Here is a 20540-nt window from a genome sequence, read left to right as displayed (position 1 = left end):
TTTGAAGAGGGATGTGATACTGATAATCTGGGGGTGGCTGTGAAAGATCTTGATGTCAGGGTTCTCGTGAAAGAAACCAGGACATCAATATAAGAAAATGAGGAAGTTGGTTGCCATAGTCTACCATGCTCCTAGCCGTTGAAACTGGTTTGGATGATCAACCTTTCCCTGCCAAATCGTAGCCTAATTAAATGATTTTTTTCAGCCTGATTAAATGATTTTTTAGAGAACCAGCTTTCTTAGATATTCATTGAATCTTTTGCCACATTGGCTTTTAGAATGGTAAATAGAATTTACTACAGGGAGAGCTGGGGAGCTCCACTAGGGACGGAACGATGTGGTCTGACTTCTTCAAAAATCAATTTAGGTACAGCCATTGATTTTGAATGGAGGCGCTCTTTCCTCAGCACACTCCTACACGGACTGTGCTGCAGTATTTCAACCAGGATTGCACAAGGTCCCTGGCGGGTCTGAATGCAATCAAAGTCTTTTCCACAACATGAGCTAAAAGCTGGTTCTCTGTCTGGTGACAGAGGGCTGTTGCATAAAGAAGAGGTTGGGATGGAACCAATCCCCAAACTTTTTCAGTGAGGCCAATTCCTGGGACTGTGGAAATAGGGAGTGTCACGAGGTTGTCAACTAGTACCCATGATCTCTGTCAGAGTGTCTCTGATAATAAGACAGCTCCCTTTCATCCAGCAATGTATGCAGCAAATACTGAATTTGTTCTGATATTTAGAGCTGTTCTCTAGAACATCTTAGGCATTTATAAATGAAGTCATGGATAGTACTCCAGACAGATGTCTTCAGCTATAGAGCGTTTGGTGCCCAAGTGGCCTTACTCTTTAATAAATGCCAAGTAGGACCGTTTTCTGTTCCACGTGATCTTGGAACTCGTGCAAGATTTCAGCTTTCAAGATCTTGCTCAGGAACAAAACATATACAAAAAAGTGATGGATGGAATAATTTAACTACTCTCAGCCTCTGATAATTACTTGGGTCACATCCCTGTTTATTGTTCTTTTGCTCACTATGCCACCTCAGTTTGGACCCAGTCATATGCAAATCAGTCTTGATCCTGCTCTAATGGGAAGTATAGCCCGAAATGCCAGGCCAGGTCCTCCCTGATAGGGAACACAAGCAAACCAGGGGAAGTTTCGCCCTAGTTAGGGCTCATCAGCTAGGTATGTGCATACTTCAGGAAATAAATGTGAGTGATAAGGCAGTACTTAGGCCTCTCTTTGTACCAGCTATAGATTGTATTCAACACAGTCTTATTATTGCAAGGCTCTGAAATAACTGAAGCAGACAGGAGTCCGATATCACACAGAGCCTGCATTAATTTCATATACTTTGAGATAAATCACATAACTTACCTGCCCCCTTGGAGCTTAAAGAAAATATATCCATGGCTAGAATCAACATGCCCGAGATGTAGAACCCCGGAAACCAGATCTTTTTTATACGTGTTGGTCCTTACCCAGTGTTAGCAGACTATTGGATACTACTGATCAACAGCTGATTGATGAGTTGGACTGGCCTGGATATGCTGGAGAGCTGCATGCTACGTTTTTTCCCATGCCCCAGATATCAAAGGTGAGCAAGAACTTTATTGCTCATGACTTATTCAACGGAAATATGCACAAATGCACTGGAATGGAGAGTGCAAGTCTGTACATGGAGGTTAAGAACGGAATAAGAACATGACACCGGTCTCCCTTCATCGCATATCATCGGATAGAAGCCACAATTGTCCTAGATGTGGGCTGGGGAGGGCGGGCTTCTTGCATTTAGCATGGGAGTGTCCTCTGGTGCAGGATTTCTGGAGACAGGTGGTGAGGTATATCGTTAGAGCTACGCACCTTAGGCTCCTGCTGGACCCCCTCCAATGCCTCCTTGCATTGGTGCCCAGACCTCGGAAAAAGAAACTATCGTATAAGTTCCTACAACTCCTACTAGTCTTAGCGAGGAGACGAGTAGCTATCTCCTGGATGGGTCAGCGGGCGCCTGAAATTCTCATGTGGTTGAGAGATGCAAGGGAGTGGGCATTGGCGGAGGAGACTCATATGCAGCGCACCCGCAAGGATGACAAATTGCATGATGATTTACTTGCCTGGAGGACGCTGTGTTTGGAGGGATTGGCGGAGGATGATTCTGACGCCACCAGTGCTGAGTTGTTCTCTTCTGACACTTCGGAGTCTGACTGGGGAGGGGAGGGTGCTGAAGAAGGGAGCTGTGAGACAGTGTAGGTATCCCATGTTGCCGCGCTCAGAGACTTTGATATGTTTGTAAGGATATTGATCTGATCCCCATAGGTAGATACCGCCGTCCGTTATGTGGACCATACCTGGCCCTCACACACATGTCCTACTTTATTGAATTAGTAATAGAGATGCCATTGGGGGGTTAATAGTTGTTATTGAATTGTTTGCTATTATACTTATGTGTGATGACAAAAAATTGCGAAGCCACTTTTGGGTTCTATATTATTGGAGCACGACCGCAAAATCCCCTGCTTATGACCACGATTTGTTCTGTCGCCGCCCAGCCTCCGGGATGTGGGCCATATATGGCTGTGTAAGACCGTTGGGGATGCATGTTTCTTCTTGGTCGTATATTGCTGGTTCCAATACCGTTATGCTCTGTGCTACTTTTCTCTGTGCCTTCGCTATAATAAAAAGATGTTTAAAAAAAAAAAAAAAGAACGGAATAAGAAAACCAGAACTGACATGTTTGCGCTGAACTCAATGGTAGAAAATATCGAAAATTGGCGCTGCATGGTGTTCAGGAAGACCTGTATATTTAATTTAGGTGGGATGAGAAATCCCAACTACAGAGTAGATGACATGGCATTAGTGGCCAATTGCATACATATACCCACATCGGCATTTACAGCTCTTTACGGTCGCATAACAAAATCAGGACCCCCTGACACTCCCCATATGACACCCTGCAATTGTGGGTACACCCTCACCAATAACCACAACAGCACATGCACAATAACAGGCTTCCTTTAATATTCATTTGTTCTTTCATCTTTTACATGCATTCAACTGATTTCCTCACATTAGGAGTTGACTAGATTACTAGGCACCTGCAAGAGACAAGATTTACTTTGCTATTAGGTTTATTTAGTCATTCATATTATGATGTCGATGTGTACTCCTAAGACTGGCGGGTGACATCACTCTGTAACTCTGGGATACAGTAGTAGATTGTAACATGATTTAGCACATGATCAGAATCAGTAATATATGTTTTTAAACATTGTGGTCTTATTGCATGCTAATGCCCTCAAAATAAGACCTATTGGAAAGATGCACTGAACAATTTGACAGTGGCTGGAGCTAAGGAGCAGATGTTGCCTCAATAGTTTTTGCTGGACGTAGCCGTGAGTGGGAAGTTAGATGCGTTGATCCTTCCTACAGCACGAAGTAGCTGGGAGAGGCACACCTTTGAGAAGGAGATGGAGGAAACCTCAGTTGCGAAGTATAAGGTAAGAGGGGGGTATTTTCCAAAGTATAAAGGCTGGTGCTCTGTATTTACTGAACTTCTGCTAGAATAGAACGTCCTTTCTGTATTTGGGGGAGGCGCAAGTTGAACATTTTAATTGCTTCCAATTAAAAGACTACTCCAAATATTTAAAACAACTTGCTGTTTTGTTATGCTTCATGGCCGATTACTGCAGTGTAGTAGACCCTGGTCACATGAACCATCGTTTGGAAACCCATGATGTGGGCTTTATTAGTTGAGTCAATTTTTTTTTTTTTTTTACATTGTTCAAAGTGAGAAATCCTCAGTTATATCGAAAAAACTTTGCAGTGTTTCTAGAACCCATGCGTCTCATGGAAGCAGATAAGACTGATCACTCTTGAGCATGCTAGCACATGGAATGGAATGGGTGTAAAGTGTCTCTAGCCTTATAGTAACATGATTCTGTAGTTTCTGCTTCCATCTTTGTGTGCGTCTTTCTATACGGTGTGATGGTGATCTTATGGTTCTGTGGGAGGCAAAGCAAGAGGTCACAGTAATAAGCTGTGAGCAAGATGCATATCACAATAATGGTACTTTGATGCTCATCAGGTTGTTGGTGAGTACATCATTACTTTCAATTAGTGATGAGATGCTGTCATTCTTAGACTGAAGTTAAAAGTCTTCTTTTCATGGAACCCAAATCTACCTGGACAATAAATTGGATCACATGCTTATGAGAAATTTGCAGACTCCACTGATGCAACTATTTTGTGTCAAATACTGGTTCTATGTGCGCCATTCCTCGCTTAGGGCCTAGGAGAGTAGAATGCTAATTGTTCCTGTGTTAGGATCTTGTTTTCAATGACTGCCAGAGCGCTCTTCGCCTCATCTCTCTACTCCAACCTAAAGATGCTTCTCTGATTCCTTTGACAGGGAGACCAGAGTCATTACACATACACTGTACCTAATTGTTTTATTGACGCCTGATGCAAGATACATGTGTTTTTGCTCCTAAAAGGCCGTCTAACTTCATTTACCTCAATGGCTTTTGGCAAAATGCATGCAGTCAGCAGTAAAGTTGGAAAGCCTTGTTGAATGAAGTCCAGAAAACAAGAGAGCCTTTTCCCCCATCCAGAAGTATTAATGAGGTGATCAGGAAGTTGTGGGTTGGGGGCTGGCCTTACAGGAACTATCATACAGACAGAGGTCACCAGTCACCTCTAGTAGTTACATGCTTCCACTTGCTTGCATTAATGGACCTACAACATCAAAGTAACAAGGCGAGCAACGGCGGCCCGGGATAGCCGCACTTCCCTGTTATATTTCCTGTATGGTAAATTCAAAGATAGTTCGGTTGGTGTGCACATACAACTCCTGCACCTGCTGGGTGTCAACTGCTAAGCAGAGAGAGAACTACATCAGAATTTAGAGTGGTGCACTACCCAGGTGATCAGTTCAATAAATATGTTCACTTGTAGAGTTGTATCAAAAATCAATTCTTTATTTTCAAAGTCATCAGACAAATCAAAGTTCCAGCCAAGCTGTTTCGTTTATTAAGCAACTAACTTTTTCAGGGCTCCGTTGAGCCCGTCTTAATTGATACAACCAAGCGAGAGTTCCGCAGGTTGCCAGTAGTCGCAGTGTTGAAACGGGTGTGGCCTCCTTGATAAGGGCCAAGATCCATGGTTCTGAGAAACCAGTACGCCTAGGTGTGTCCCGATCTGGTTGTATCAATTAAGACGGGCTCAACGGAGCTGGCCTGCACCACGCGCATCACAGGACACAGCTGTAGGATGAAACTTTCTCCTCACCGTCCCACTGAACAACGATCACCCTGAAGAAGTTCATTTCTTAATGAACGAAACGAGTTGGCTGGAACTTTATTTTGTCTGATGACTTTGAAAATAAAGAATTGATTTTTGCTACAACTCTATAAGTGAACATATTTATTGAACTGATCATCTGGGTAGTGCACCACTCCAAATTCTGGTGTGGACCTACATCAGTTTGTACAAATATCAAACCCTGGTCTCAGTCCGAAGATTGGTGCCAAGTGTCAATCTGCCTGCAGCATTGTAATATTTGGGGTAGACATGTGTTGTGTCTGTTCTTTAGGTAAGCATCGATCCTCCACATGCCGTTTGCCGGTGCAAAGGGTCCTGAGTGTGAAGTCCAGATGGAAGCAATAGAGCTTCTCGAGTGATATCTGACATAAGAGCATGATACAGCAATATAGACAACAGTATCCAGTGTATATGTCAGAACATTTATTTCCAAGAGCATGACCCACCACATCGGACAGGTGTGATCAATCCTAGCAGAAACAGCATCTAATCTTCTAAAGCTCTGGAACATCATTAACATTCCAAAGGATTAAGAACATTAAAAATACAGTACGAGCAAATAAAAACAACAACCTAAATAACAAGTAAATAAAGTAACACCTATTATTACAAGAATGCGTAACATGTTATGCACCAGAAATGGCCCAGCCTAAATGGTGCCAATACAGCAACCCTGCTCATTTGCCCATTGGATCCAACACCACTGCTTTCAACTAGCCTGACAACACTGGACCGTATTTCAAGCCACATTCATGACCCGAGAAACTTAGAGACTAAAATTTATTTTTAGCATCTCTGTTTGTTAAAAGGGATGCTTTAAATATATATCTGAGACAGATGCCTTTAAATAAGCAGAAGTGATGTCCCAAATGAACACATGTAATGAAGTATATAAAGAGCACAAAATAATAGGATGCAGCTCATACTTTGACCTTCACCTATACAACTATAGAATTCTTGTAATGAAGGCCCTCCATTGACTGCTAATTTAAGAAAGGTCATAGTTCAAAACTTTGTCCGTTGTCCACAGGCTCTTGAATGAGTACTTCCAGGCTATGTGCTATGTTCTTACTCTGGTGTACAGTCCTGGGTCATGTGTCTATCTCCTGTTGACTGTGTGATGTCACTGTGTCAGGAAGTTGCCTCAGTTCTGAAAGAAGAGTTGGAGAGTTCATTGGGAAAATGACTGAGCTTGTATGAACATAGCTCCTACTGGGGTGTTTTACTTACGACTGATACAGTAATTTGTTATTACTTAATAAATCTTCTGAAATCTGCTTCTTAGTTTGGACAGTCATTCGTTGTAATACGATTTAACCAAACTGTTCGAGCCTTAAAAAGAAACCCACTGCTTGCAGTCTGGCTTCCTCAACTGAGAAACGGCTCAGAGGAAGGCCACAACATTTTCAAAGACCTCCTTTCTTCCATAGCGCCAGAAACGTGAAAGACTTGCTGAGGTCTGGTTCCACTGAGGATTGGGTCACCCCTCTTGCCTCAAGTGCACCCCCCCCCCTCCATGGTAGCCATTCAAACACCTAAGACTGTCATTTGTACTTGCTCACTAACAACACGTTATGGCCAGGTCTAACCTTTCTTCCAGATTAAGGATCTACCAATGCAAACACAAAGGATGTTCAGAGTCCAGACAAGACGGTCTCATTGATGTGGAGAAGTGTGGCTCAGGGGTTAGAGGCGGCAGACCCGGAAGCTGAGATCGGTCCTGGACCAGGGTTCAATTCCCCGCCTCGCCGGGTCTTGGGCTCAAAAATTCCATGGACTCGATAATTCTCGTTCCGGTGCCTACTCAACTCACGGGTTCACACTCTGTGACTCTGGGCAATAGCTTGCTTAATCTCCACTACGGCCCCTCGCGGTGGGATGCCTGGCTTTCACCTTGTGGATACCCTGCTGGGGCTATCTCACAGGGGAATACCAGGACGGGTTCCCAAGGCAAGCGCCTTGATGCCTACGGGTGATACGTGCGCTATATAAATCGCAATACATTTACATTTGGAGCACAGCTCTGCCGTGCTGACTGTTCAGGCCTGCCTGTGCCTCATTTCTATCCACCAAAATGCTCTAAAACTCTCAATAAGCAGCATACAGCTCTCTACAAACTATAGACAAACGTAATCAATAAAATCAGCAACACAAATACAAAGTGACTTGCACAATTATCCGCAACATCACACAGCATTGTTTACAGCATCGCAAAGACCCTATTAGGATAAAATCTTATTGTACTTCACCACAGCTTCATCCCAAGAAATCCTAAATTCGCATGCCTTTGTAGCACACAAGTTCGTTACCACTGTTCCACACAACCCCAAAGGACAGAAGTAAACTACGTGTGCATCATAAACAGGTCTTGAAAATTAACTATTCCATCTCCGAAATCTGCCAAAAAGGTTGGCGATTCAAGAATAACGAATTGGGATCCTACCATTCCTATTTAAGGGTCAGCTTCAAAAACAGAGAATATCTGTCAAGTGAAAAACTAAAGAGATGCACTTTCTTTTTTAACACATTGGTTTATTGTTTTTAGAAAACACAGAAGAATAAAAATAAAAGGGCATCCATCACAGCAACAGCAGTGCACAAATACAGAACATCACGCTCATATTGCTAGTGACATGATTTTCACGAGTACAGCTTAAATACTTCAAGTACTGGAGTATAGAGAACTTGAAAACCACAAGTTCCATATTTTCTGATGTTTGCGGACGCATCCTCTCAATTTGTTTATTTCCCTCCTCACTTTGCGGCAGTAGGTCATACCTCGAATCCAAACAGATAGAGGAGGTGGTGCAGGTGACCGCCAATATCTAGTGAGATCTCTCTTGAACACCAGGTAGAAAATGCCAGCCAACAGCCTTTGGTATTGTGAATTCGCCCAAACCTGCCTGGTCCCCAAATGCTTCATCTTAGGGTCCACAGCAGGTATATGGAATAGTTATACCATGGTGTCATGTACGCTGCCAGTAGCTGAGAGAAGCAGGCCTGACCAAATAATGTGGTATTTGAAAAATATTTAACTAAAGTAACTCATCCTGAGAAAGTATATTTTGATACCTTGTTGGGTGTAAAATAAAACAACTATATATTTTGATACAAAACAATTGGCCTAGAGTTCAGTTCTTGAGTGTGTGAGACCATTCGCTGTCTGAGTGTGTACAACAAATGCTTTACACTGTCCTCTGACAGTGCCTTACTGCTCGACCAAGCTACCACTTTAGAGAGTAAGGTTATATCTACCTTTAGCCTCTGCCAAACCTCTGGGGACTGTGGACTCTGTACCTTACTTTGGTCCAGTATATACAGAGCCACTTTCTTACATCAATCCATTTGAATTTGTTGATGGGAAGTGATCTCTATTGGGCTATCTTCAAATATGATGTATGACTGATTTGTATAAATGTCAACTCTTCTCCTGTATTGTAATTGATGTGTGTCAATTGTTTTATCATTGCCACTCTAGGTGGCTCAAACCAATAAAAATGTCTCCATCAAAAAAAGATTCCATAAAATATTTAATGTATTCATTAAAACAAAGAGGCAATAGGCTCTGCTCATGCGTGGCTGATACACTCTATTTGATCCAAAGGTGGCAGAGTTGGGAACGAGTTGTCACCAAGGTATTCAAATTGCCACCCTAGTCATATGGATGCTGCTCCCATTCAGCCTTTTTGGATAAGACGTGTCTGTGGTAAGATGGAGGGAGGGGGGTGTGAGGCGCTGGGTGAAATGTAGACAGGGGAGACATTCCTCACTATCGCGGAGGTACAGGAGGTGATTGCTGTTGGGTAAATTCCTGCAATATGCTAAACTGACGAGCATGGCATGGGATCTCTGGACAGAATTGGATTTCTTGAATAGCCCCAGCTGACGGAAACTCTCAAATATTGTGGACGCAGGGTCTTTGAGGCCCATGGTGACACACATCTATAAGACACTCAAGTCAGATAGAGTCTGGACTGAACCTGCAGCTCGGCAAGCATGGGGGAGGAACTCGCTGCACACCTGACTCATTTGGAATTGATGGAGCATGAGTTTTGTAAATAAAATCTGCTCAATGTAATCTGCTCATAAAAGTGAATTAAACTAATTAGGATGGATTATCTCTAACACATGAAAATGTGTAAAGGAAAACACGACAAGTGTTTCCCCAAAGTAATTAAATTAATATAGATGACAGCTATATGTTGTTAGTTGTGAAACATAGGTGGTTAGTAATTAATTAATAATTGAGGATTATCCTGTCTGTCTAATTGAATGTGATTTATGTCTCCTGAAATGCAGAGACACGACAAGCTCGAGAGAAAAGCTTTTATTCTTCGTGAAAGTCTTCATAAATCTTTTAGAAATAATTCTCTTTTTTGCTAAAATAATGTAGGCCTTAGAAATGTTAGAGGATGTGCTTCTGTCCTTCGAAAGTTTCAAATGTTTTCCTTAGAATGCAGATATTAGCCTATTTCTGAATAAATATTTTAGGGTTATTCCTGTCTAAGCAAGAGATGAGGTATTTTTTTAGTATAAACTGTTTCATCATTTAGAAACTTATGTATCGAGTATTTCCTCGAGAACTGATGTAATCCATTAGGACAATAGTCGTTTAGAAATGTGAGTAAATTAGAGCTCAGACGATTGTCACCCGATGGGACTTGTCCAATACTGACTGAAAGGAAGAGAGAAAATGAAAGCGTGTGTGAGAAAATGTTCATCGGCTCGTTCACAAGATTGGTGACCTGACCCTGCGTTTGTGGTGTGCAGAATGCCGTGCTGATCCTTTTACTCTGACCGGTGATTTCCTGCAATACCAAAAGAGTTTTTGAATTACTTTGCACTTCATTGGCTGGTAATGCTGCTTATGCTATACACTTTTGGCCGAGGGGTTAGCTTTTCAGACTGAATGCAGGCTTTGCATCAGTAATTCTAGGTTTGTATGAGAAACTGATAATCTTGCATATTTGTATTTGCAATGGTTTTTCTCTCTCCCACTCCTCTATCTCTCACTCCTCTATACCCTTTTTGTTGATGTATTTTGATATGAGTTGCTTCTTATTGTGAATTTATTCTGTAACATTGGTTCTAAGTGAATATTATAATTTGTGGACTTGTGTTTGACCATTCATATTATGAAATAACAAGAAGAAATAATAAGACAAGAATACTGTCTGTCCTTATTCATGAGTTATTTTGTTATGTTATTGATAATTACTGATATTTCGTTTTTCCTTCATCGTGGGTCCTCATGAGGGAATAGCATTCCGATTTTCATTACTTAGTCCCTTTTAGCTCTACCAAAGATTCATCGGAGTACCTTTGTTACAGCTAACTGTGTGATAATGACTTATGGCCCCGTCAGAGTTACGTTTTGAATAAAAGTGTAAAGATTAGTGTGGGACAACAAAAAATGATAAAATCCCTCACCGCTTCCGCTGCATCAGAATTAAGCGTGGCCTGAAAACTGGTGAAGAAAGTCTTGTGCAACGCTAGATTTAAATGGGCCCATTTCTATTATGTGCATTAAACGAACTTACCACCAATCAAACTTAGTAGGATGTTTGTGGGCAGAGAGGTAATCCGTCCCTGATGTGGGGGAGGTGGGAGCTTCTTTCTTGCATATGGTGTGGGAGTGTCTGAGGATGCATGATTATTGGCTGCAGGTGGTTGCGAAGCTGAGGGAGGTGACTGCACTGACAACTGACGAGTCGTCCCATGTATGCCTGCTTGGTATCATTAAATGACCCAGAGTGGGTAAAAGGCAGTTGGCATTAGTTCTGGCTAAAGAGAGGGTGGCCATAGGATGGCAGGGTACAAGAACCCTCTCCAATACACTGTGGTGTAAGGACTTGGACGTGTGGGCAATTGCAGAGGAGGTACACATGAAGCTCAACCGTTGGGATGATAAGTTACAGGAGGACTTAAAAATCTGGGCCACACTACTGGAGAAGCACACGGGTCGGGATGGGGACGATGAACAGAGAACGCAATCCCAAGGCACGGAATCCTCTAACACACAAGGGCACACTCTGGAGAATATGGGGGCAGCTGCAACTGCTTCGGTATCGAGGTGAGTGATGGGACCTAGGAGAAAGGGGGCCATAGATTAATCTATGAAGCGTAGCGGGTCCCGATTGTCTACATGTTGGGTGACAAATCACTGTTGAACTGGTGGGACCTCCTGGGGATGAGACTAAGAGGAGGGAGAAATAAGACCAAATTCTTTGATGTTTATCACTGATGATGGAATTGCACAGCGACTGTACCTTTAACTGTTACTGTTGTTGTTATTGGTTTCCTTTTCATTGGCAGAGATCAACATGCAAATGTATACTACTAACGCAATGTTTTGTTTAGCCCTAATCTTGGGCTAATTGCTGAACAATGACCAATAAAAAGAATGAAATAATAATAATAATGAGGTGATGAATGATTGTAAGGACAGAAGTAATATTTGAACATTGACTTGGAAAAAAGACGAGGCAAGGCTGAAAATGATCAAAATATTCACTCTCATTAAGGATAGTCTAATAATGGAGATACCCAGGACAGGTAATAAAAAGCAACGGTAGTGGAAAAGGAAGATGAAGCTGGAGAGCAAGCTCTGTATGTAGTGTTTATACAGGGGACGGGGACGACTGGGCCCGCCTTGCAGCCCTGTGTGGCGCGTGATATGTATAAATGTATATCTTTATATATGTAAAGCATAAACTTAGATAGTCTATAAACGAGAATGGAATATGTGCAAGAATCCAAGGAGATGATTCAGGATTGTTTCAAAGCAGAAGAATATAGTGGCAGCCAACTGCTATCCATGAACGATGTAGCGTTAGATATGAGACAACAGGTCTTGTAGTCTAAACATTAAATCTCACCTGCGCAGCGGGTTCAGGATGTTCTCTCCAGCCAGGTTGACAACAGCGTCACAGGGAGGCAAGCCATTAGCCTCGAGGTTGCCCTGTAATGAGAAAAGCATGAAGTCACGTCTCATTGGTTCCTCCAGAAAAATAGTATGACCCACCCGGATTATCATCAGTGTCCCGATACTGGTTATGGAACTTACATGGAAAACCCGTGTGGTTTTTTAGGTGTGCATACTACACAGATGAGAGTGTAGTACGGAACCTGTTAATGTTCAACGCTGAGGCATCGGCCAACATACATAGCCCAAAATATTACCTCACGGACCCTAATCTGTTGGCATTATCCCCAAGTGTGTCCCTGGGAGTAATGAAAATGTAAACATAAACGCTTATCTATACTATGTAAATGTGTGCATATGCAGCAATTACACCACAAATTATGCTAGGCAGCTCCCTTCTAGTCCAAATGATCCACATTGACCAAAGTGGGACGGAAACACCGCAGGTCAGCAGTAGTGACGAAGGCTGCAGTGCCATCTGGAATCAAACAAGTTATCCCCAAGCAGACTAGTATTCATCAGCAAGGTGAATGAAAATAGGCTTACAGTGATAATGCAGTACACAAAACAAAAGTTCCAGTGTGGGAACCGGACACATTTAAATACAATAAATCAGCAGTGAGTTCAGAGTGAAAATGTCAGCGGGGCAAGAAAAAAACGTAATATTCCAGCATTGAATTAATCTGGGCCCTCAGGATCAAGGCCCGCCCTATACATACTGTACATAACATAATAAATCATACATATTGGCAAACTCTTTACGGAATGGAAGCTTGTTATACAACCAAACAAACAAGGGTCCATGCCAGTCAAATGGAAGTCACAAACAGGGCATTGGTAAAGTCTGCTGTATATCATATGATATGGTTCTCAGCTTCTACGCCTCAAGGTGGACAGGTGAAGAACGTGAAAAGGGGTTTGAAGTAGAGAAAATGGAAGGTCGACATACCTCAAATGCGTGGTGCCCTTCAATATCAAGGGCAAACAAAACTTAGGGTTCTACCCATTTAGTTAAATCCCAATAAAATAAAATAAAACCCAGGTAAACCGTTCAGGTTTTTGTCTTAAGCGTAAATGCACCCTAGGTGACCCAGTGAATCGCTGGGCTTCCCTACCCACCAGGCCATAAGTTCGATAACAGAGTCATTTCCATTTTGCAGCCTATTCATTCTTTGCCTGTTTCTTACCCAGGTGATCTGCCCTTCCACAGGCTGGCGGGAGACAATAGTGACCTCATGACCTCTGCTCTTCAGGAGGCGGCTCAAAGAACGGCCCACAAATCCTGTCCCACCACCTGATGAGAAAAAAAGACAGTGTGTTACATCTGGCTAAACAACTGCGCTGATTTAGTCTACATCACGGGATTCTCAGTGCTGGGTTGTCTGTGGCTCTCACAGACTCAGTTAGCCCTACGAGGTATAAGCTGGCACAAAAATGCCAATACAAATAGCATTTGGGTTTTTGTGCTCACTCAATACCTGTGCTAGGTGTTCTGTTACCTGGCTATCCTTCACCCTCCTTTCCGGCCCTCTATTGAGTTCTCAGTGCTCTTTTGAGCACTATAAAGAAAAGAGCAATTTCCTTTATCTGTCATTTGACCATCTGGTTTTTTTTTAGGTCTCGGCTAGAAACGCGCAAAGCGCGTTCTCGCCAGAGAACTATAGTGATCGGTTCAGCCGACAAAGGGAGACAAGAGCTGTGCACGCGCGCAGCATTGTCAATGGGAGAGGGAGAGACAAGAGCTGGCCACGCGCGCATAGGATTTGGTCGCGCGCGTGAGTCAGTCTCCATTTTAGTTTCGGAGCTGCCGATGTGCATGCTCACGGCGCCGGGGTCTCCGCCGCGCGCCGATAACTCCTCTCTTCCTGGCCGGCTTCACGGAAGGCAGAATGCTTGGAGCCCATAGGCGCCCCCTGTGCCCCGCTGACAGATGCGCTGCGCGTGGCACCCGGCGCACAGGGCATTCCTCTCCCTGTCACTGGCTGGTGCGAGCGGCTCTCAGTCCCATCGGAAGCCCCAAATGTATTTCGGCAGAGCTGGTGGTCCCTCTCTAAGACTCGGTCCGCAAGTGTTGGGCTGACATAACAGAGGGCGGCAGCAGCAGCAGCACGCGGACATGCGTCAGGCTGCCCCTAGCGCTACCAGTGCTTAACAGGCACTACATGGGCAGAGCTAGACAGCGCAGAGGGCAGCAGCGCCGGTTCTCCCAATGCGGGACATGCACACTTATCCGGCCACAGAGAGTGCTGTACTGAAAGCTCACACCCCCTCGGTAACCGGCTACTGGAGCCTCAAAGCAGCCCGCTCCTCCCTAATAAACACGCCACAGGATGCGCTGTGCTCAAAGCACCCTCCCTCCCCCCCTATATTTTAATGGCCACAGGAGGTGCCCACGCAGCCTGCGGCCTCCAATTAGTACCGGTCCAGGTGGTGCTGGCGAAGGCATCCCCCACCCTGCAGTTCAGTACTCCTCTGCGATGTGCTGTGCGGACAGGGGCCTACCCTTCCTGTATTAGTCACTCCAGAAGGTTATCTGCAGTGTCAGCTCTGTACAACAAAGACACAGACCTACGCCCCGTCGGTTGCAGATTCAGTCCTGTGCAAAGAGCAGTCTGGCCAGCACACCGCCTCCCGCGCAGGGCCCCGGCCACCCCCACCCCCTTCCTTGCGCTCCAGAACAAGCTGTCTGTCCTTCCTTAGTGGCATTACGGTTCCTCCTCACTCCCGCCATTTCCCTGTAATGCCAGCCCCAGAGAGCCCCGCAGTGTACAGTGGACAAAGCTAGAGCTTGGGATATCTTGTTGGAATGCCTGAAATTACCTGATGCTGATTCCCCTGACAGTTACATACACACTGGTCTAAATCCCAAGGATGACCAAGCAGCAGAGATACCGCATGAGGCCTGACTTCATTCATACTCAACCTGTGCCCTGCCCACACTGGAGGTAGATATACTTGGTATTATGTTATGCTGGAAATTCAGGAGGCACGGTAAGGGGGAATAGCTTGGGGGGGTTTGTTGAAGTTCTGTGCAGGAATGGGGCCCAAGCACTATTTGTATATGGATATACTATCGTGGCCTACGAATACTCAAAAAATGAACCTGATGCGGAAGTTGAGCAAACAGTATAATGTAATATAACTGTGAACGTCTTGTTATTTAACATGCCTGCATAGTATATGATTTTGTTGCCATACAACAATAAAACATATGTTTGCAAAAAAAAGAGAAATTATGCGGTTGAGACTTTTGGACACTATTGAACTGAAATGTTTGGTTGGCAGAGTGGAAATGTCATATTTCTATGATATACAGTGGGCACAATATGATTATTCACACAGCTCTGATGATGCACCTCAGGCAGGTGCTCACAGCTGTTATTATTCACACAACTCTGATGATGCACCTCAGGCACGGGGCTGACACAGTTATTATTCACACAGCTCTGATGATGCACCTCAGGTACGGGCTCACAGCTGTTATTATTCACACAGCTCTGAAGATGCACCTCAGGCACGGGCTCACAGCTGTTATTATTCACACAGCTCTGATGCGCTCTCTAATATTCTTTACTAATAACTCTCTCCTACTCACTGTCAACTTCTCACTCTACTACTTACTGTGTGTGCGGGTGCTAATGCAATAGGTCTTGCATATGCACGCGATGAAGCTATTGGAAATGTAAATGACAATGCCATTTATTTATGATTTAAAAAAAAAAATCATGAGCAATGCCAATAGCTCTACCTTTGATGCTGCCGAGACCATTGCATTGTAAATGCTTGTTTTCTTAGTTCCTTCATCTACACACTTCCTCACACTGTGAAGAACTACTATAGAGTGTCGTAGATGCTGTATTGGACCACTCCACAGATTTAATCTAGAAAGTTTACATAAGTGACTTTATACAGGCCTGTAAATCTGTGCCAGTGGTGCTAACACAGTTGAAGCAATTTTATGTCTTTTAATCACAAAACAAAAGCATTTTTAACTTTGTACCTTATTTTAAATTGTTTTATTTATGTAAAATCTCTGAAAATTAACCTTTATTGTTCTGAATGCAACGGTTTTAATTACTCATGCATAATAAATGTACCTCCTCACACTGTGCTTTCTTCTGATGTCTGGATTATTGAATTTTGGATGTCCTCTCGTTTTCATCCCCTGATTTCTCCCAATTCCTTTTCTTCCCTACCTATTACTCTTCCGTTTTTTCGACCTTTTTTTAACCTTCATACATGTATGCCTCTGCCTATCCCCCTTGGATCAGTATCACAATATTATGCATCATCATATCTCTGTTTTCAGCTTTTCAACACTTATGAAACATACCCTTTCATAACTTTCTCTACTTTCGAAATCCTTAGCAAGCTCTTATTTTCTGGCCTATTTTCCTAGTGGTTTATGAGCCAAGCTGTCCTCTCTCCTCTTCAATCCACACAGAATGCTGGGGTCTGCCTAGTCACCTGTGTTTCCTGCTTCGCATATCTCACTGAAAACAGGTAGCTTGGCCTTCTTAGTTTGTACCATTTGTCTTATGTCTTTTTCAAACCGAAAGCGGCACATGCTCCCTCGATATGAATGAGTTCTTGAGGTTGATCTATATGCGTCTTGTGTACGAAATCAATGATTATTCTCCAAAGTTGGCCAAAATTTCCAAATCTCTTGGTTTCTGAATAAACTCTAATTTCGATATGAAAACACACATCTAAGACAGTTCAGCCAGATTAGCCCTCTCTAAAATAGACCGAACTAAGCAATTACCAAAAGAGACTTATGAACTGTAATTCAAGGTATTGGAATCTCAAAAATGGACTATGGAAACCAGCTCAAAAGTGGGATAGCTTTGGGTCTCAACCATGTGCTTTAAGTGTGTGAAGGGCAAGGTCCTTAAGCCCCTGCACACACTGTTTTCTGGAGCACGCCTCGTATCAGACAATTTCCCTTCTGAATATGGAGACTAAACTGCTATCCAAGATCTTGGCAAATCTCCTTTCGCAGGTAACAGAGGTGGTAGTGACTCCGATCAGTCGGGGTTGATGCTGCATAGGTGTTCACACCACAATCTCTAACAGCTCTTTGATTGCCAGGCTCGGCAGCTTCATATTGAGGAATCAGCCTTTCTCTTGCCGTTTGATTCTGTGGAGTGGCCTAACTGTGGGCTCTTTTTGAGCATATGAGCTTTGGTCCGGGATTCTGGGTTTGGCTCCTGTATCATGGATCAACGGCGATGGTGAGCCGGAGCGGGGTACTGTCAGATGAGTTCGAGCTGGGTCAGGGTACACTGCTCTTTGCAGTGGCAATAGAAATGCTGGCAGCCTGGGTCCGGTGGGATGCACAGTTGCGAGGTATCAGCTGGGATGAGAACTGGGAGGATGTGATCTCCCTGTTCGCAGATGATGTTCTACTTGGCAGATATGCCGAGGGTTATGGAAATCCTGCACATTTTCTAGCTTTTCTTCTGCAATACGGTTAGCTGGGGTAAATCTATAGCATACCACCTGTCCAGTTAGACGTCACAGGGGCATTGGCTCAGGCAGTTGGTGTGGTCTGACCTCGGGTTTACTTACCTGGGAGTAATTGTGACTGATGACTGCAATTTTTCTATAAGAGGAATGCAGGGCAGGTACTACGGAATTTTCGTAGGGACATGGAGCACTTGCTGCGGATCGCCCTGTCATTACTGGGTAGGGCGGCTCTCTACAAGATGATTAAGCTCCTCAAGTTCCTCTAAGTGGTGCTAAACTCCCTGTTTGAGGTTACGGACCATGTTTTTTGCGTACTGGATGCAGAGGTTTGGGCTCTTCACTGGGATAGGGGTGCCCAGAGAATCGCTCTTGGGACATTGGTGCGCCGTCCAGTAGATGAGTGTCTTGCCCTTCCAGATTTACAGTTGTATTACTGGGCGGCGCACTGGTTGCTGATCAAATGCTGCTCGTTTGCAGATCAGGGAGATCCAGTACTGAAGACTGACCATAGAGTGCTGTAGCTGTATGGCTTCAAGCGATGGATCTACGGGCAGTGAGGGAGTTGACCCTCCCAGAGCTGACTGCCACTGTGGTGCGTGACCTGGTGGTGTGCCACATGCTGTATGGACTGGGTGGGTCAGTTAACTCTGCTGTGGGACTCGAGTGCTGGCGGAGCTCTGCAAGGAGCTCACGGGTCCTGGGAGCTGATTGGCATCTCCAAGATAGAGGACCCTTTTTGGTAGCAAGGATTGCCTGACTTTTCAGACCTGCAGGACCAATACGAGATGCAGGGAGAGAGGGGGCAGTTTCTGTGTTACCTGTAAATTTGAGCTATCTTGAGGCGGAGAATCTCCTGTCCGCAGCACTTAGAAGATGTGAGCCCATTGGAGTATCGTACATTGGCCACTCTGCTTTGACGGTATGCTGCCTCTTAGTTCTACTCTACACTGCTAAGCAATAAGTGGGCCCTGCTGCAACAGCTATTTGACACTTGGGAGGGAGATATGGGGGGCCTAGAGGACAACGAGTGGGGCGTGGCCTGTATGTATGCGGGGTAGTTGGCTATCCATCCGCGGTTCCAGCTTTTTCAATTAAAGCTGCTGCACAGGGCATATTCCACATGCATTTGGTTGATGGGTAGGTGTGATTCGAATTGTTGCCTGAGGGGTTGTGGGCAGCAGAGTACACTGATACACGTGCTTTGGTGGTGCCCACACGGGTAAGGCCCTTCTGGAAAGAGGTCCATGGTAGGCTCTCGGGCAATGGGGGAGGCCCCAGGATGCTTGTTTCAGGTTCGGGGAAGACCTGGCTTGGCAGTTTGGGCCTGGACTGTTCCCATGAGGCACAGGGTCAAGACTGATTTGCATATAGCTGGGTCTGAACTGAGGTGGTGAAGTGAGATAAATAATGATTCTTGTTGCGGACTTCTTCCTCAGTAAGGCGAGCAAGATTGAAGCTGATCTTAAATCAACCCTAATCGAACTCGCACCCTCTCCTGACTCCTCTATACCCACGCCGCCTTGTCTCTCCCACAAAAACAATGCCTCCTGGAGTCAATTCTCATCCCTCAACAACACTGCCATCCTCACATTCTCTCGACCCTGAAACCTTCTAATCACTTCAATGATCCTCTTCCCCCTAACTTCTTCAAAGAAATGATAGGATCACTAGTCCCGCTCTGGACCAAGATCATCAACGCCTCCCTTCTTCAAGGTGAAATCCCCTACTGCCTGAAGACTGGCCTTGTGCTCCCCATTCTCAAAAACCCATGGCGGACCCTGAAGATCTGAATAACTACCGTCCAATCACAAACATCCATTCCCTTAAAAAAAACTCCTGGAGAAATGTGTTCATGAACAACTGCACAAACACATTGAGCCATTCCAACTTCTCGACCAATTCCAAACAGGCTTCGGCACAGGCCACAGCACTGAAACAGCCATCACTCATATTGTGGATGATGCTCTCACTCTGCTTGACCAGAATGAAACCTGCCTACTAATACTACCTGATCTCTCATCTGCATTCGACACTGTCAAACATGACAATCTACTTAACCTCCTGGAATGCAGAATGGGGCTCTCAGGCACGATCCTTAAATGGTTTGCCTCTTTTCTCAACAACAGAACGCAGAGAGTCAAATCCAATCAAACTCTATCCAACTCCAGCCCCTGCACTCTGGGTGTCCCCCAAGGCTCCTCACTCTCCCCCACACTCTTTCACCTTTTCATTGAACCTCTGACTGTAATCCTCAAAGCATCCAACATAGAATATCACATATATGCAGATGACACTCAACTGTACATGAAAATAGCCTCCCCCAAAGACATCAAGTCACTCTACGGAACCCTACTCAAAACCCTAAATTGGCTAACCACCAACCCCCTCAAACTAAACGCCCTCAAGACGAAATTCCTCCTCATCTCACCCATTAACCCCTTTAAAGCGTTGTAAATAGACCTCCCCAGTGCTGCGCTGTCCATTGGAACTAGTGCTGAATGGACGTCCAACGGTCGTGCGCAGCACTGGGGAGGTAGTGGCCGTGACGACCGTTGGCCGACGGCAGCAATTAAGGGGTTAAGCAAACCCCCACTGTTGTGAAATATCTAAGTAACCTCTCGGCTCTCAACTGCACATCACACATAATTGACTCCACAAAATCCCTGAGAGTGATGTTAGATAGGAACCTTAACTTGATGATCACATCAGAGCATCTACCAAAGGAGCAAACATCCAAATGAGCATCCTAAGAAAACTCAAACCCTACCTTACCCATTATATCTTCAAATCGGTGGTGCAAGCACTAGTCATCTCTAGACTTGAATACG

General features: G+C 44.4%; 1 protein-coding gene across 1 annotated transcript in view; it reads right to left on the bottom strand.

The window, feature by feature from the left end:
• The window catches only part of LOC144755659 (epimerase family protein SDR39U1-like), a 100179-nt gene that overhangs the window by 66436 nt on the left and 13203 nt on the right, over positions 1-20540 (bottom strand). Inside the window, exons 2-3 of the mRNA XM_078644824.1 lie at positions 13431-13537; positions 12197-12279 (exon numbers count right to left, since the gene is read on the bottom strand). Of these exons, the coding sequence (XP_078500950.1) occupies positions 12197-12279; positions 13431-13537 (190 nt within the window). The remainder of the gene's footprint in view (positions 1-12196; positions 12280-13430; positions 13538-20540) is intronic.

The sequence above is a fragment of the Lissotriton helveticus genome, chromosome 5_1 (genome assembly GCF_964261635.1).
Source record: "Lissotriton helveticus chromosome 5_1, aLisHel1.1, whole genome shotgun sequence".
Lineage (NCBI taxonomy): Eukaryota > Metazoa > Chordata > Amphibia > Caudata > Salamandridae > Lissotriton > Lissotriton helveticus.
The sequence above is the reverse complement of the archived record's forward strand: the minus strand, read 5'-3'. Positions and strand labels throughout refer to the sequence as shown.